The sequence below is a fragment of the Nicotiana tabacum genome, chromosome 18 (genome assembly GCF_000715075.1).
Source record: "Nicotiana tabacum cultivar K326 chromosome 18, ASM71507v2, whole genome shotgun sequence".
NCBI lineage: Eukaryota > Viridiplantae > Streptophyta > Magnoliopsida > Solanales > Solanaceae > Nicotiana > Nicotiana tabacum.
In genome coordinates this window covers 71,643,889-71,662,194 of record NC_134097.1, presented here as the reverse complement: position 1 = coordinate 71,662,194, position 18,306 = coordinate 71,643,889, and the positions used below count along the sequence as shown (strand labels likewise).

Sequence of the window (18,306 nt, the reverse complement as noted above, 5' to 3'; positions counted from 1 at the left end):
TTCGCGCAACTTCGATCGAATATTTAATAAAAGGGATTCCTCGGAGAATATCCTTATTAATTTCATAAAACCCCGAGATGTGAGGTTCACTACTTAATTATACAAAAAGGGCGAATGTTTTTGATTTTATTTAAGCACAATTTCGAAAATAATTGTTTTAATAAATATATTATTTATATTATTGTGTACACATGTGCGTGACACAACTCCGCATGTTTTTTTTAAAAATATAATTTATAACACGAATATACGTACGCGTGATTCGATTCAAAGAAGGGTCTTTAAATATAAATAGAAGCAGTAACAATAAAATCATGCAATAAAAATGTATTTTACAAATCAAAATAATCAAGCCGAATATAACAGTTGAGCGACCGTGCTAGAACCACGGAACTCGGGAATGCCTAACACCTTCTCCCGGGTTAACAGAATTCCTTATCCGGATTTCTGGTGCGCAGACTGTTAAATAGACAGAGTCATATTCTCCTCGATTCAGGGATTAAAACCGGTGACTTGGGACGCCTTAAAATTCCCAGGTGGCGACTCTGAAACAAACAAACAAATCCCGTTTCGACTGTCCTTTAATTGGAGAAAACTCCTTCACCTTCGCGGGGCGGAAAAAGGAGGTGCGACAGCTCTGGCGACTCTGCTGGGGACGAAACCCAGAACCACTGGTTCAGGGTTAGAAATTCGAGCTTAAAATAACTGTTATAGTTGGCTTTATTTATTATCTGATTTTTACATGTTTATGCTTAATATGCTAAATGATGCTTTTACCGCTTTAATATTATCTGAATTGTGTATATAAAACTGCTACGAAACCCTTCTTCTTTCTGAGTCTTCTAAATTTATGGTGTACACGTGCGCGTGACCCACCTTTCTGTTAGAAGTCATACCAAATAAGACGAAGTTGGGACAAGTAACTAGGCCGGGCAGACTTTCGTGCTCCCGGTACGTTGCCCCCATTTCGGCTCAAGCTGTCCACTTGGGTAAGCCAGGGCTAGAACAATATGCCTCAGGTTTTTTCACTTAGAATAACTCAGCTTCATGCCGGATCCCTAGTAGGAACGTTTGTTTGCATCACGTGCATTTGACTTTGGAGGCTCAACACAGGGGTTGGGTCTGTCTAGGACAGGTGTACCAAAAAATGAAAATGACCATCCTGATGCATCTTACTTGCTGCTATTTGCGCATTTATTTGATTCGGACTTTTGTGTTGACTGACTTTTGAATATCAGGACTAATATTTTGAAATTGAAAAAAAATAGCGGTTAGGGAATTGATTGTTTATTTTTGGAAAAAAAAAAACCAATGCCCAAATAACTGTCAAAACTCTGCCGAAATTTTGAGAAAATGAAAAAAAAAAAATTTTATTAGTTTGTTTTATTAAAAGCAAAGGAAAAATAGAAAGAAAAAAAAGAGTCGTTGTTCTGTCTTGTTTTTAAAAAAACAAATTAGAAAAAAAAAATAGTTTGTCTTGCCATAAAAAAAAATGAAAATGAAAAAGAGTCTTGTTTTAAAATGAGTTTTTATTTATTTATTTGTTTAGATACCAAAATAAAAATAACTAATAAAATAAAAAGAGTCGCGTCGAAAGTGGTTTTATTATTTGTTGCAAATATGTATATATATAAAAATCCAAAAAGTTGTTCTTTATTTCCAAAAAATGTATATATATCTTTATTTGTTGCAAAAATATTTGTCGTGCCAAAAGTCTAGAAAAGTTTTTTTTAGACTCTCAATTTTCAAAACAAAAACAAAATCCAAAAAAAAATATTTTCTTTCTTCTTAGAATAAGAAAAAAAATCTTCCTTTTACTTTTGAAATTCTCAAAGTTCAAATCAAAAGAAAAGGAATTCTTAGAAGTCTTTCTTTCAAAAAGAAAATCAATCAAAAATCCAAAAAAATAAATATATATACTTCATTTCTTCTTTTAAAGCAGTTCTATTACAAATTCAAAAAAAAAAATTATTTACTTTATTCACGACCTGCCCGAACTACGCGGGTTTGATTCTCACCGGATGTGAGATACGTAGGCAACCCTCATCGGGTCCAACCCCCCCTTTTTGCTAAAATAAGCCAAAAACCAATAAATAAATAAATAAATAAATAACGTGTCAAAATTTTAATTTTGTCATAAATAAGTCGGGCGGTGTCTAGCCTCCCCTTTTGCTAAAAAAAAAATAGCCAAAAAAAAAAATATGTCAAATTTTAATTTTGAAAGAAGTCGGGTGACGCTGATTTATCAAGACATAGCCGAATGTTCCCGAAAGGGACGCCGGAAGGCTGACTTTGCATAAACAGCCACCTTTTGGGTCATGTTTAGGATTTTTGGTCCAGTTGACCTACACAACCTTAAAAAAAAATCTTCGTCCCCGAGGTGCTGAAGGGCCGTGTTTGCAACACCCGGTTTTTATTGTAATTTGAAAAAAAAAACACAAAAACAAAGAGTCAACGGTTAGGTGAATACCATTTGGATTTTTGGTCAAAATAAGCCGAGCCAGCTTTGACCACGTCTTAAACCGTTCTTGCCGAAATAGCCCTAGAGTATCTTTCAATTGATTGAAAGGCTATTTTCGTAAAAGAATGAACAAGTTTGTAAAGTGTCGTAAAATAATCCTTTCCGGCCTCAAAATTTGGAAGGGGCCACATTTGCAAAAGATAACCGCTCGGTTGCATTTGTCAAACGGAGAAAGGAAGTTTGCCATTTATTTTTGGAGTTTGTAAATCTTTTGATTAGAATATGTGGGTTGTTTGATTTTCGAGTTTGTAGGTCATCTTCAAACCTTTGAAACCCAGTTTATTTTAATATGAAAATTGAAAAAAAAATGATTAGTATTGTTTATCTTTTATTGGTCCGAACTACGCAAGGTCTGATTCATGCGGGGTCATGATACGTAGGCAATCTCCATAAGATTCGACCACAACAAAAAATGAAAAAGAAAATGAAAAAAAAAAAAGGAAAAAGATGTTGCTAGTAATAAGAACCGACTGAGTCCATTCTAACATGTTTTGTTCTGAATTGTGAAGAAAGTTGAGTTGGTCAGTTTGTTCAGAGGGTTCAACAAGAGTCTACTGTGCCGAAAAAATAGAATACTGAAACAGCAAATGACCGGAGTGTGTCAAGCATGGGCCAATGGGCAAGGACAACCTTGTCATGAGTCACAATTTGCGACACAACAAGAGCAGTACCACTCTCCTAAGTACCACCCGTACTCGTTTGATCTTCCTGCAAAGATTGAAGAGCCTGCCCGAAAGATGGTACAAGAAGAAATGACCCAAAGAGTGAAAAACTTAGAACAATGGTTGAAAAACAGGCAAGGGTTGTCTGGTCAAAAGAGTGTTGCCTTCAAAGATCTATGTATGTTCCCCGATGTCCACTTGCCGCCTGGTTTCAAGACTCCCAAATTTGAAAAGTACGATGGACATGGAGATCTCATTGCCCACCTGAAAAGGTATTGCAATCAAATGAGAGGTGCGGGAAGAAATGAAGAATTGTTGATGGCTTATTTTGTGGAAAGCCTTACGGGAGTAGCTTCCGAATGGTTTATGGATCAAGACACGTCTCGCTGGTATGTCTGGGACGACATGGCACAAGCATTTGTCAAACAGTTCCAATACAGCGTCGACATTGCCCCAGACCGCATTTCCCTTTCAAACCTGAAAAAGAAACCTAGTGAAAGTTTCAGGGAATATGTCATTAAATGGAGAGAGCAAGCAGCTCGAGTTAAGCCACCCATGGATGACCACGAGCTAATAACTGTCTTTCTTCAAGCGCAAGAGCCAGATTACTTTCAGAACATGATGTCCGCAGTTGGCAAATCCTTCTCGGAAGCAATCAAAATGGGAGAAATAATAGAGAATGGTCTTAAGACAGGAAAAATTATAAGTCAAGCAGTTTTTAAAGCTGCAACTCACGCTGTCCGGGTTGAGTCTGATAATTTTGTGACACAAATAAGAAGATTGAAGAAATCATGATGACATCAGGGTCAAGAAAAGGTCCTAGGAGAACATCTCGAAGGTATGAGCAGCCTCCTAAAGTTATCTATGAATCCCCTGAGCAATATTATCCCCCTCAGAACCCACAACACTCTATTGTTCCACCTCAGTATGTTGCCCGGCCACCAAAACGCCCCAGAAGGCGAGCACGAGCGTCACAAAATCTCCAGAAGCCTCCACACAACTTTCAGGTGCCCTATAACCCACATCCAAGCCAGAAGTATAAAGGGGAACGAAGGTTGAAAGATAATTTTACACCAATAGGAGAGTCCTATGAAAGCTTATTTGAGAGGTTAAAGCATCACGACATGATTGCATCTATTCCTCCAAATCATCTGGACCCACGTGCAAGAAGCTTTGACCCTTCTAAAAGGTGTGAATACCATTCCAATGCTCAGGGGCACAATGTTGAAAGTTGTCGGGATTTGAAAAAAGAAATAGAAAGGATGATCCAGGAAAATCTGATTGTGATCCAAGGTAATGACACCCAGAATATCGCGCAGAATCCTTTACCTGCACATCATGATGCACACTTTATGGGGAGGATGCCTGGTAACATGGGATTTTAGAATCATCCCGGAAAGCCGCTAACTGATGATAATGATATTGAAGTTGGTAACGGTCTTGGCAATGATGATGGCTAAAACACCGTATTGGGCAATTGGAAAGGCGCTCCATCTCCTGGTCAGCCAGAGAAGAGTTTTGGTGGTTTATTTTGTTGTCATTTCATTCGTCCGGATTATTTCAGGGTTGTAATTCGGATATTGTCTTGTGGTCAAACCCCCTTATCCTTTTATTTGTCTAGTACCTAATGTGGTGTTATCTGGTTTAGTTTTAGGGTTGTAACTGTTTATTTTGTCGTTTAAATGGTTCTACCTTTTGTCTAAAAGCAAATTCCAGTCTTTTTTCATCTTCTTTGTTTAGTTTTCTTTACCCTTTTGTTTTGCTTCTATTCAACGCCGATTCTAGTGACATGACATGCACGCACAGTTTGGGCCTAATCTTAAAAGTTAATCATAAAACCCTCGGAAGGTGATTAAAGCATTTAAAGGAAATAAGAACGGTTTGAGATTATTTGAAGCCCGAGTCATGTGGAACTGGGGCAAGTTAAACATAAAGAAAACCGTTAAATGCAGGGTTCACCAAATTGGCATGAGGGTCGTTCATGAGAATGAGAGTGAGAGTGTCGCCCAGCAGTGCTTTAGAAATGACAAATGAAAAAGCAAGTGTTTAACATAATTGTCAAGTCCAGCACCATCGGAAGAGAATATAAATCTATGTTCAATCGTGTTGTTTGCACTTGACATGTTTTGAAGACTGGAATGACGAAGGCATTTTGTTCTGCTACCTAAACACTTTATCCTTCGTTACCCTTTTTGAGCCTTATTTATTTTCTTTCATACCCCTCGTTCGGAATCAATAGCAACGACTAGGAAATACGAGCCTGGAAGGTAAAAAAAATCAAAAAAAAAAAAGAAAAGAAAAAAAGAAGAAGAGAAAAATGATAAAAAAAAACAAAAGAAAGTCAGAAGAACAAAGAGGAATTGGGAACTACGTTTGACCTGATTCCTCAAAGAGGATACGTAGGCGCTTCACGGCTCGGTCATAGGATGCATAGTGTGAATAATGTGCATGGTATGCATGATGTAATAAAAATTAAAAAAAAATTAATAAATAAATAATCCCCAAGCAAGAAACTGGGGCAAGAGTTGCGCTTGTTGTAAACAAATATGATTTCGAAGGTTGTAATTTTTAAACCCCAAATTTATTTGTTTTTTTTTAGCCTTTAATACCCTTCCTTTCTAAACCTATCCAAAAAACCCACATTACGGTCCAAAGAAAGACCTTCTGATCAGTCTACAAAAGATGCCAAGTCAGACAAATGAGAGTCTTACCGGCGAACATAACATTCTGTTCCCCAGCAGAAAGGACTCTAATCTCCAGCAGAGAGAGTCATACCGGCAACACTCCAAATCCCCAGCTGGAAAATGATACAAATGAGATAGTCTTATCGGTGAAAATCTTCACGGACACCATAAGGCGATGAAAGTTGAAAGAAAAACCCAAAATGAGAGAGGCTTGATAGTGAAAACCCTTCGGGCACTACAAGTCGAATAAGATTGAGAATCAGATGGGGAATTGCCAATTGAAGGTCTTGAAAGACGATTAACAGCATATGATAGGCCACATGTGCATGTCAATGACCATTAGAGTCGGTATTTGCGTTTGATAGGTCTTTATTTATAGTTTCTTTTGTTAAAGAGTCATATTTTTCTGTTGTCTTTTATTATGTTCCCTTTTATCTTTTTCCTTTCATAGAAATTTCCCCAGTAGAGTCTGTTTGGTCAGAACCAGTGGGAAATGACTGCAAAATAGGCCATCAGCTTTCCAAGATAAGATCTGACTAGTATATACAAATGGTATAGTCAGCAAGGAACAAGCGCGAGGCCAGTGTCAAAAAAGATATCCCCAGCAAAAGGGAATTGACAAAAAGATCAACGAGTGTAAGAGGGATATCCTTGCCAAAATCAGAGGTTATTAAAACCTCAAGGCCAAGGCCCATGGACAAACAAGGAGAGCAATAAGCATGATTTGGGAAATTCATGCGAGACTAAAAGGTCGGGAAAATGCAAGTCTCCGAGCCATGCCACGAAAGAAGAGGGATATCCCCAGCAGAAAAGGATTATCCCCAGCAAATAATATCATCCCCCAGCAAGTTGTGGAATGCAGAGCAAGGGAGGAGAAAGGGAAAAGCCATCCCAGTGGAGTATCACAGCCAACTACCACGCTTTAAGCTAACAAATTTTTGATTTGAAACAGGTAAAGGAAATGGCATTGATGACGGAAAGGCATGCCATAAAAAAAAAGATTATCAAACTGGGGCAGAAAATTTTCTTTTCAATTAGAAAATTTTCTGGAAATCAGGTACCCATCTGGGGAAGAATAAAGATAACACCAAGGAAGTGGTCTTTGAACCAGTGTTGCCCTAACATAATAAGTTTCAATGGAGGAAGTTATCCCCAGCAGACAGAATAAAGGGATGACACTTGTGCTCAGAAAAGCAAAAAGTCATTATCATCCCCAGCAGCTTCCAGAAGAATGAAACATCGATTTGAAGGGGTAAAATTCCCCAGCAGCGTTATCCTCAACAACGTTATCCCAAGAAGATAACACTTTTATCCCCAACAGTGTTGAAAAAAAAAATAAAAAAAAAATAAAAACCAAAAACAAATTTGAAGGAGGGGAAGAAAGGACACTCCCACAGTGGTATTATCCCCAACAAGCAAGAACAAAGCAGCGCAAAGGAAGGAGAAAAGAAAAGAAGAAATTACGAAGGTAAGTTTCTCAAATCATTGATCTTTACATTTTTCTCCTAGGATAAAAAGTCCTAGTCTGATGAATTTACCTCCCGATACAATCTTGGTCCGATGAAATTTTTCTCCCAAGATAAGATATCAAATCTTAGTCGGATGAGTCTTTCTCCTAAGATCATAACAAAATGGACCTAGTCTGACGATTTATCTCCTAGAGTCAAAATCTTGGTCTGATGAAATTGTTCTCCCAAGATAAAATCTTAGTCGGATGAATCTTTCTCCTAAGATCACAACAAATGGACCTAGTCTGACGATTTATCTCCTAGAGTCAAAATCTTGGTCTGATGAAATTTTTCTCCCAAGATAAAATCTTAGTCGGATGAATCTTTCTCCTAAGATCACAACAAATGGACCTAGTCTGACGATTTATCTCCTATAGTCAAAATCTTGGTCTGATGAAATTTTTCTCCCAAGATAAAATCTTAGTCGGATGAATCTTTCTCCTAAGATCACAACAAATGGACCTAGTCTGACGATATATCTCCTAGAGTCAAAATCTTGGTCTGATGAAATTTTTCTCCCAAGATAAAATCTTAGTCGGATGAATCTTTCTCCTAAGATCACAACAAATGGACCTAGTGTGACGATTTATCTCCTAGAGTCAAAATCTTGGTCTGATGAAATTTTTCTCCCAAGATAAGATATCAAATCTTAGTCCGATGAATCTTTCTCCTAAGACAAGATATCAAATCCTAGTCTGATGAATTTTCTCCTAGGATAATTTGAAAAAAAAAAGGAAGTTTGAATTTTTTTTTAAAAAAAAAAAGAAGTTGTTGAAGTCAGGAGCCCCCTGAAGAATAGAATGGCGATTTATTGGTTGAAGTCAGGAGCCCCCTGAAGAATAGAATGGCGATTTATTGATGGAAGTCAGGAGCCCGCCTGAAGAGAGGAAAGGCGTTTTTCAAAGTTGTTGAAATCTTGCCAACCTAAAGAAAGGAATGGCGATGTATCAGTTGAAGTCAGGAGCCCTCCTGAAGAGAGGAAAGGCGTTTTTCAAAGTTGTTGAAATCTTGCCAACCTAAAGAAAGGAATGGCGATGTATCGGTTGAAGTCAGGAGCCCGCCTGAAGAGAGGAATGACGCTTATTTTTAAAAAGTTGTTGTTGATGTGGGGAGCCCGCCCAGATAATAGAGGCATACATTTCAAGTCTTTATATTTCAAGTATTGAAGTTGGGAGCCCGCCCAGATAACAGAGGCATACATTTCAAGATCAAGTCAGAGGACAATAAAACAGAGGGTTACAATAGGAATCCCCAGCAGGAAACAATAAAATTCCCCGGCACCGGGAAACAGAAGGTTGCAACAAGAGGTCACAGCACAAACTCAAGTGCATGTGTCAAAAAGAAGAAACACCGGAAAAAAGGCAAGCAGACAAGAAAGCAAGGCAACAAGAAAAATTGCAGTATAGCTTAGCTTCTTGTTTTCTTTTAAGCACGGTGTAACAAGGAGATCGGTAAGCAATAGTAATAGCATACAACAACAGTAACATTGCAGTCCAACGGTAGTCCCAGCTACCCAAAATTTCCCGAACTACATTGACCTGATTCCTGTTTAGCCCAGGATATGTAGGAAACCTTGAAGCAAAGGTTCGGTCAAATCTTTTTCAAAAAATGCTTCACACGGAGTACTCGGATGAGCAAAAATCGCTCGCTTTATCTTTGCACAAAAACCCTTCGTGTCTTCGGGCAAAGAGGGGCAGCTGTAAGCACGTGATTTTTGCCCTATATGAGAATTACTCCCAAAAAATTCAAAATCAAATGATTTTTCCTTGGTGTGCAATTTTGAGTATTTTTGTGATATTTTTGGATAATTATTTTTCTGTGTTTGCTTATTTGCTAAATTAATAAAAAAATACAAAAAATATGTTGCATTTTGCATGTAGGATTTGATTCTACAATTGTTAGTAATTAAATTTGTTTTACAAAAATTTAAAAATTACAAAAATAGGCATCGTTTGCATTTTTAGCATTTTATGTCCAAATATATAATTTTATGCTTAATTATTATTTAATTGTGCATTAATTGTTATTGGGAGTTAATTTGTGCTTTTATAACTTAATTTAGTTCTTAATAATAGTTTAAGTATTTTTATAATTTAGTTTTAGAGAAATAAAAGAAGAAAAGAGAGCGGAAATATAAAGAAAGTCGGAATTGGGCCTCTTCTTCAAATTTAAGCCACAAGCCCAAAAAATGGTCCAACCTTCCCTACGACCCAGTCCATTTCGAACTGGGTCGACCCAGTCCATAACCCAAAAGACCCAAACCCCTTTGTCTTACATTTTACAAAAAAAACAAAGCAAAAATTAAAAGAAGAAAACCCTAAAGACTAAGGGATCCCCCCCCCTCTTTCTTTCTTCTTCTTCCTCAAGCTTCAAGAAAGCCAACAATGGCCACCCTATCTTCTTCCTCTCCAAAACCTCTCCGGCGATCCTCCATTAAATCCGACCACCCATGGCTACATCGTCTTCATCTCCTTCTTCTTCGTCCAAATTCCCTAGCCCTATCCGCCATTGATGAGGCTCGTCGAGCTCAAGCTTGAGCTCGACGTCTATGGCTGACCATGTTGCTTCTTTTCCTCCTTACGAGCACGTCGAGCTACTGCTGTGGTTGCTTAGATCTTTTCCGTCCAAACACCACCTCCGAACGACCCCCAGCCACGCCGGAACAACACAAAACGAACCAAGATGCCATGGATGTCCGCTCACGCATCTGCTACTGCTGCGTTCCATTTTCTTCTACCTTCTACTACGTCCAACCATGGACGAGCTTCGACGTTGACCATGTCGTCATCCATTGCTGTCCGCGACTGCTGCTGCTCGCTGCTCCGGCTTGCTTCCGCTTCTCGTCGTTTTCAGCTGGGTTGAAGCTGCGGACTGCTGCTCCTTTCCTTCCGTCTTCTTCGTTTTGGTCGAGGCTCGTCAAGTTCGTTGTTTGTTTTGGTCGTTGTTCGTCGTTTCAATCCGGTTAGTAGTTTTTGAATTTTATTTTGTCCGTTATTTTGTTTTGATATTTTTCGAATCTAAAATCGGCGAATGTTTGCTTTGTTCATGTCTATGGTTAGATATTTGATTTTTTGGTTTTGTTCATGTTCATGTTGTTTGTTAAATTAATTTTCAGATTTCAAAATAGAAGTTTAATTAGTTGTTTTCATATTCATTTCATGTTTGTATTATTGTTTAAGTGAATATTTGTTAGTATGATGTTTGTTAGATTCAAATAGAAATTTAATTAACTATTTCTTCAATTTGTTTCATGAGTTTATGTATTGTTAGAAATTTTTAAGTTCAAGCTTAAGTTCATAATTTTTTATTCGTCGATCTTGTTATTTGTCTAAAAAGAATTTAGTTGTGTTAAAGGAAATATATTGATTTAATCGTTTTAATCCGTCATGTTTGTTGTGTTAAAATAGATTCATTCGTGTTCATACTTTGTTTGGATGATCTTGAATCCGAATTTTTGTATAATTTGATCTCTTGTTTATCATCTATGATTATTTCTTGAATTTGTCTCATAATCTTATTTAAAGTTTAATATAGGAATTGTTGGTTGTAATGTTGTTAGAGTTGATTTTAAGTTCAATATGATTGAATTTAGAAATCTTCATACTTTGTTTGTTGTTGTTGTTGAATCCGAAAATAGGATTGTTTGTTGCTAAAATAATTTTCAATCAAATTTTAGTTGTTCTTTGTTGTTCAATTTGTGTTCATGTGATTTGTTGTTGAAATGTTGTTAAAATCATGTTCATGTGATATTGTTGTTATGATGTTCATCCGTGTTCATATTGTTGTTTGAACATTGTTAGAAATTGATCATATTATCTATATTTTGGTTAAGTTTGATTAATTGATGTGTTATAGCTGATGGGTAGTTTGGTAAATTTGTAATACGTTCAGGGGTAGTTTGGTAATTTCAGTAAGGTCGGAAGGGGTAGTTTAGGAATTGTACATTTTGTAATTGTTTATTTGAAGCATGGGGGACAAAATGAAATGGGGTGGGTTGTGATATGATTATTTAATATAAAGGGGGGACAAGATTTAATTTAAAGGGGGAATCTTGCATTATTTTAAATGAAGCATGGGGGACAAAATATAATGGGGTGGTGTGATATGTTTATTTAATGTAATAGGGATGAGTGGAAAGATAATGGGTTGGGTAGAGAAAAAGTATGGATTTTAATTAATTGAAAGGTTTATGGGATGGGTTATAAGAAGAAGTCTTAAACACAAGACAAATGAACAGAAAAGATACGAGAAAAAATACACACACAGATAGAGAGAAAAAACGGACAGAGAATAGAAGAGAGAAAAATTCCGAAAAATATTTAAGCTTTCAAAATAAAAATAAAAGCTAAAAAATCTACTGCTTTCTTTCTTTGTTTGAAATTAGTATTAATGGTTGTTGTTTCATTTAAAGCTTAAAGCTTTTGTTTTTGGGATTACTACTCCACCGGTCTGTTACTGGGTTGTTACTGTTGTTGGGCAGTTGTTGTTGTTGTACTGTTATTACTGCTGCTGATTCTCATCTTCATTTTCTTTTGCTTCCAATATCAGGTACATATCTGTAAATTCATGTCACGAAAAGCTTCAACATGACAAATTAATGAAGTTCGGGAATTATAATTCTGTTTTCCATTCGTTCAAGTTCATTAGTTAAAAATTTGGTTTTTGTTTCAGTTGATTAATATAGTAGTACGTTTGGCGTAATGAATATAAGATAATTGTTACCTCTTAAAGTTCGTTTAAGCGTTGTAATAATATCATCTATTTCGGAATTTTCATTAAGTGAAGTCATGATTGAAATATCAAGGTAGGGAACATGGCATAAAATGGGCCATTAATTACATCCCGTAATATTGTTAGCTAAATGTAAAGTAGAATGGAAGTATCAAGAAATTACAATATTAGTATATCTTGTAAAAAATCTGATTTTGGTTTAGATTGATATAAGTTGTATGTTCATATATGGTAAGATAACGGGTATATGTATAACCATAAGAAAGACGAATTGATTAGCTTATTACGACGTTAAAATATTATGAATGGTTCCGACGAACAACTACGTTGTATATAAAGCAATTTTATTGAATCAGTTTGTAATATTTCTTTTTTCTTATCAACTTGACTCTTATCTTCCATTGCAAACATTAACCAAACCATTATAACTTTGGACTAAAACAAATACATGAGAAGGACATGGGATTTATAAACAAATCGTGGCATTTTATGTAAAAGATATATAGAAGAAGAGTTCGCCTTAAATGAAACAATGAAGATTCTGCGGAAACTATTAATTTGTTTATCATTTTAAGTTCTTTCCCAATTTTATACACCATTCGATTTATGGATATCCAAATGTTGTATCCACAAAAAATGTTAGTTTTAGATACATATTGTCTGTTTTCTTCTTCACGCCATTAATTCTTTAAAATTTGAGATATATGATTCATATGTGTAAAATAAGGCTCGCGGTCAACACGTAATAACAATTTGTAGAGAACCTTATCAAGAATATTTTTGTGATTAGGGATACGTTCGCGTAACCTGATTATATTTCTAAAAGCAATTCGGATTATGCGTTCGCGCAACTTCGATCGAATATTTAATAAAAGGGATTCCTCGGAGAATATCCTTATTAATTTCATAAAAACCCGAGATGTGAGGTTCACTACTTAATTATACAAAAAGGGCGAATGTTTTTGATTTTATTTAAGCACAATTTCGAAAATAATTGTTTTAATAAATATATTATTTATATTATTGTGTACACATGTGCGTGTCACAACTCCGCGTGTTTTTTAAAAAAATATAATTTATAACACGAATATACGTACGCGTGATTCGATTCAAAGAAGGGTCTTTAAATATAAATAGAAGCAGTAACAATAAAATCATGCAATAAAAATGTATTTTACAAATCAAAATAATCAAGCCGAATATAACAGTTGAGCGACCGTGCTAGAACCACGGAACTCGGGAATGCCTAACACCTTCTCCCGGGTTAACAGAATTCCTTATCCGGATTTCTGGTGCGCAGACTGTTAAATAGATAGAGTCATATTCTCCTCGATTCAGGGATTAAAACCGGTGACTTGGGACGCCTTAAAATTCCCAGGTGGCGACTCTGAAACAAACAAACAAATCCCGATTCGACTGTCTTTTAATTGGAGAAAACTCCTTCACCTTCGCGGGGCGGAAAAAGGAGGTGCGACAAATAGAATCTTCCCAATGCCTAAGGTTACTACAATTCAGTCATGCCAAGAAACCCCCTCTCAATCACTAGATACAAGCATAATTCCTGAGCATGAAAGTCTTAAGGATCGTGTCAATTTTTTGGGAGGTAAACTATGGCAGCAACAACGTGAAGAGGAATCAGACGAAGAAGAGTTCCTAGAAGGACATGAGGACGTGGAAGAAATACAAAACAAATATCCAGATGTGGAACAACAAAGTGTCAATGGCAAAAATATCATAATTGAAGTACAAAGAGTAGAAGAAAGTAACAATGATAATACTACAGCTGACCAACCTTTCCAAATTGAATAGCCTCTTAAAATCACAACACCACCATCCAATCTTGAACCAAATGTCTCTGGCACTATTGAGACACATGAACCTACAGTCCAAACCTTTAAAGCAGGGGATACAGATGATCCAGGAGATACAGATAATAAAAAGGAAGAAGCAAGATAGCAGCAAATAGAAGCAACTCAGAAGAAAGTGGAATTAGAATTGCAACAGTTCTTAGGCAATACTAATGCAGGTGATGGGGCTACCTTAACTCAAATGTAAGAAGCAGTAACATGCCCTAATCCATCAACAATAAAGGAAATGTCACGATGAAAACCAGTGCTAAGAGTGTGATTCCTAAAACTACCAGGAATCAGTTAATCAATCAAGAAAATTATGAAGAAGAGGAGCAGACACAAAGGGCAAAAGGAAGAGATATGGATGCAGAATCTACTACACAGAACTTCATAAATATTGCTAGACAAGGTGATATCTCACCTAGACAGATGGAGAAAGGTAAATCAGCAGGAAGAGGGAAGAAAAAACAACCAAGAGAGAATACTGGGGTGCATATTCCAGGAGTCCAAACAAGGAGAACTCTATCCAAATCAATCAATTGATGATGAATGCTCTAATTTGGAATATAAGGTCAGTTAACACAATGCAGGCATTTGAAAGGGTAATAACATTGGATAGACAGCATCAATTCGATTTTATTGCTTTGATGGAACTAATGCAACATACTAGAACAGTTGAGCAATATAGAAGAAGGTTGGGTTTTGAGCAGGTGGTTGTAAATATTTCAAACAAAGTATGGATCTTCATAGATCAAAAATATGATTTTGACATTCTTTTTAACATGGAGCAGCAGATTACTTTAAAGATGACCAACACTGATGACCACACAAAGTTCATTATTACCATGGTCTATGCTAAATGTGATGCAAGAGAAAGAATTGAGCTATGGGACACTTTGTATTCCTTGGCTACTGATATGTTTTAACCCTGGCTTATGGGTGGAGATTTTAATGTGATATGGAATGAGGAAGAGAAATTTGGGGGCCTCCCAGTTCATATAAATGAGATTGATGATTTTAGACATTGTATAACCACATGCAACCTTTTTGATCTTGGCTTCAAAGGAAGCATATTCACATGGTGGAATGGGAGAGCTGAGGAAGATTGCATATTCAAAAGGCTAGACAGATGTTTAGGAATCATAGAGCTTCAACAACTTTGGCCAGGCTTGGAGATAAATCACCTATCTAAGATTGGCTCAGACCACAACCCAATGCATCTCACATATAATCCTAGTACTGGTCAGATCAAAAAAGCATTTAGATTATTAAATTTCTGGATCAAACATGAGTCATTCTTGGATGTAGTTTAGGAGCATTGGCAGGCAGACTTCCATGCAAGTCCATTCATACTTTTTAATCACAAGATGAAGAAACTGAAGAAAGCACTTTATACATGGAGCAAGGCCATGTTTGGTGATATATTTCAAAGGATAGCCAGATTGGAAGAAGTGGTGAAGGTACATGAGACACAATTTGAACTGAATCCAGTTGTACAAAATCGTGAAAGGCTCCAAAGGGTGCAGGCAGATCTTATTTGAGTGTGGGCTTTGGAAGAAGAATTTTGGGGGAAAAAAAAGCAGGTATGGCTTGGTTCAAAGATGGAGATAGAAATACTAAATTGTTTCATGGTCATGTTAATGGTAAAAGAAGTAAGCTATAGCTGAAAAGAATACAAGACATGAATGAGAATTGGTTGGAAGATCCATCAGCTATTGCAGATGAAGTTGTTCTTTTCTTCTAGCAGCAGTTTCATGAATCCACAATTCCTACTGACTTTAGGATATTGGATCATGTCCCAGTAATGTTAAATGAAGTGCAAAACTGTGAGCTTACAATGCACCCAACAATTGAGGAAGTGAAGAAGGCTGTATTTGGTTTGAATGGGGACAGTACAGGGGGGCCTGATGGATTCAATAGTAATTTCTTTCATGCTTGTTGGAAAATCATTGGGGGAGACATACTAGACATGGTGCAGGTTTTATTCTGTGGGCAGGAACAACCCAAATTTGTGACTCATACAAATTTGGTCCTACTACCTAAGAAGAAGGATGTCCAGAACTTCTCGGATTTAAGGCCAATTAGCTTGGGTAATTTCTCTAACAAAATCATATCGAGGGTTATTCGTGAATTTCTCTAACAAAATCATATCGAGGGTTATTCATGAGAGGCTAGTGGATATAATTCCTAATATTATATTTGATGAGCAAGCAGTGTTTGTAAAAGGTAGAAGTATTGCTGAGAATGTATTACTCACTCTAGAAATAATCACTGACATTAGATTGAGGACAAAGGCAGGCCCTAATGTAGTTCTAAAATTAGACATGATGAAGGCATATGATCGACTCTCCTGGATTTTTCTCACAAAGATCTTGAGGAAGATGGGATTCTCTGAATGGTTTATTGGATTAATTTTTGGGATTGTATCAAACAATTGGTATTCAGTTCTAGTTAATGGCCAACCACATGGTTTTTTCAAGTCAACTAGAGGGGTGAAGCAGGGTGACCCTCTGTCACCTACACTGTTTATACTGGCTGCAGAGGTATTGTCAAGGGGTCTAAATGATTTACATCACAATTTGTACTTTTGTGGATTCGGAATGCCGAAGTGGAGCCCTAAGATCAACCATCTTGCTTATGCAGATGATGCAATCATTTTCTCATCCTCAGATGCTACTTCTTTAAGGTTGATTATGGAAGTTCTAAATACTTACGAAGCAGCACATCTGGACAACTAATCAACAAGGCAAAATCTGCAGTTTATGTTCACCATTCTACAAGCGATGAAGTTATTAGGAAGATTGAAGGAATAACTGGTATACAGAGAAAGGATTTCCCATTCATCTATCTGGGTTGTCCTATTTTTTACAAAAGGAGAAAAATGGAGTATTATGAAGATTTGATATCAAAAGTGTTGGATAAACTTCAAGCGTGGAAAGGGAAACTATTATCTATCGGAAGAAGGGCAGTACTAATCAGCAGTGTGTTGTAAACCATGCCAATTCATCTACTTTCTGCAGTAAATCCACCGGCCTATGTTTTAAACAAACTACATAAGTTATTTGCGAGATTCTACTGGAGCAATTCTATTGATGGTAGAGCTAGACATTGGGCATCTTGGGATATTTTATGCTTACCTAAACATGAAGGAGGAGTGGGATTTCGATCCTTAAATGATATGTCAAATGCTCTCTTTTGCAAGCTATGGTGGAACTTCAGGACTAAGCCATCTTTATGGAGCTCTTTTATGAGTCAAAAATATTTGAAGAAGATGCATGCAACTATTGTGCCTTGGAGAGGTGGATCACACGTTTGGAGAAAAATGTTGGAATGCAGACACTCTACTGAACATCTGATTTTCTGGAAACTAAAAATGGGATCTTCCCTATTTTGGTTTGACAATTGGACAGGCTTGGGGCCCTTTACTTTGTAATACCCCCGGAGTTTATAGTTGATGAAACAATCCATAATGTGAATGATGTTGTTGTGGAATGGAAGTGGGATGAACATAAAATCAGAGAAATATTTCCAGGTGACTTAGCTATGCACACCATACAAGCTCCATCGATGAATGATGAACTGGACAAACCTATCTGGTGTTTGGAAACAAGAGGTCAATTCACGGTTAAGTCAGCTTGGGAATATTTGAGGAGAAGGAAAGATCCAGCTATTACATACGACAACATGTGGGTTAAAGGATTGCCTTTTAAGATCTCATTTTTATGTGGAAACTGTGGAAAGGTAAGCTACCACTTGATGATGTAATTAGAAGGATGGAATACTACATGCCATCTAAATGTTGGTGTTGTGTAATGCCAAAGGAAGAGACATTAAGCCATGTTTTCTATCGATCACTCATAGCCTTAAAGGTTTGATCTTACTTCTATTCTCATGCTGGATTATATCTTGAGGGCTTAAACCTGCATCAGGCTATTGTGAAATGCTGGACAACAAAGGTAATTCCGAGACTCAAACCAATATTCCAAGCACTGCCAGGTATAATTGTATGGGAACAATGGAAAAGGAGGAACAACAACAAGCATGGTAAGGCAGTGTCAACCAATTGAGTGGTATACCAAGTATGTAATACTGTTCAATCTCTTATTAAACTAAGGAAGCCAGACATTGATCGAGTACCATTCAGATGGCCTGATATACTTAGAATGATGGAGAACTACACTCCCAATCTGAAGTTCAACAAGGTTTTATGGGAACTCCCTATGACAGGTTGGACAAAAATTAACACTGATGGGGCCTCTAGAGGTAATCCAGGTAGGAGTTCAATTGGCTTTTGCTTGAGGAATGAGGAAGGAGATCTGGTCTATGCGTGTGGAAAAGAAATTCAAGAGG

The 18,306-nt window shown here is 36.8% G+C and overlaps 1 protein-coding gene across 1 annotated transcript; it reads left to right on the top strand.

Moving 5' to 3' along the window:
• The first annotated feature begins 14,891 nt into the window (after window positions 1-14,891).
• LOC142172534 (uncharacterized) lies at window positions 14,892-15,269 on the top strand. Its single transcript, XM_075236177.1, has one exon. It carries the CDS (start codon window positions 14,892-14,894, stop codon window positions 15,267-15,269), a length of 378 nt encoding a protein of 125 aa, XP_075092278.1.
• The last annotated feature ends 3,037 nt before the right edge of the window (window positions 15,270-18,306 follow it).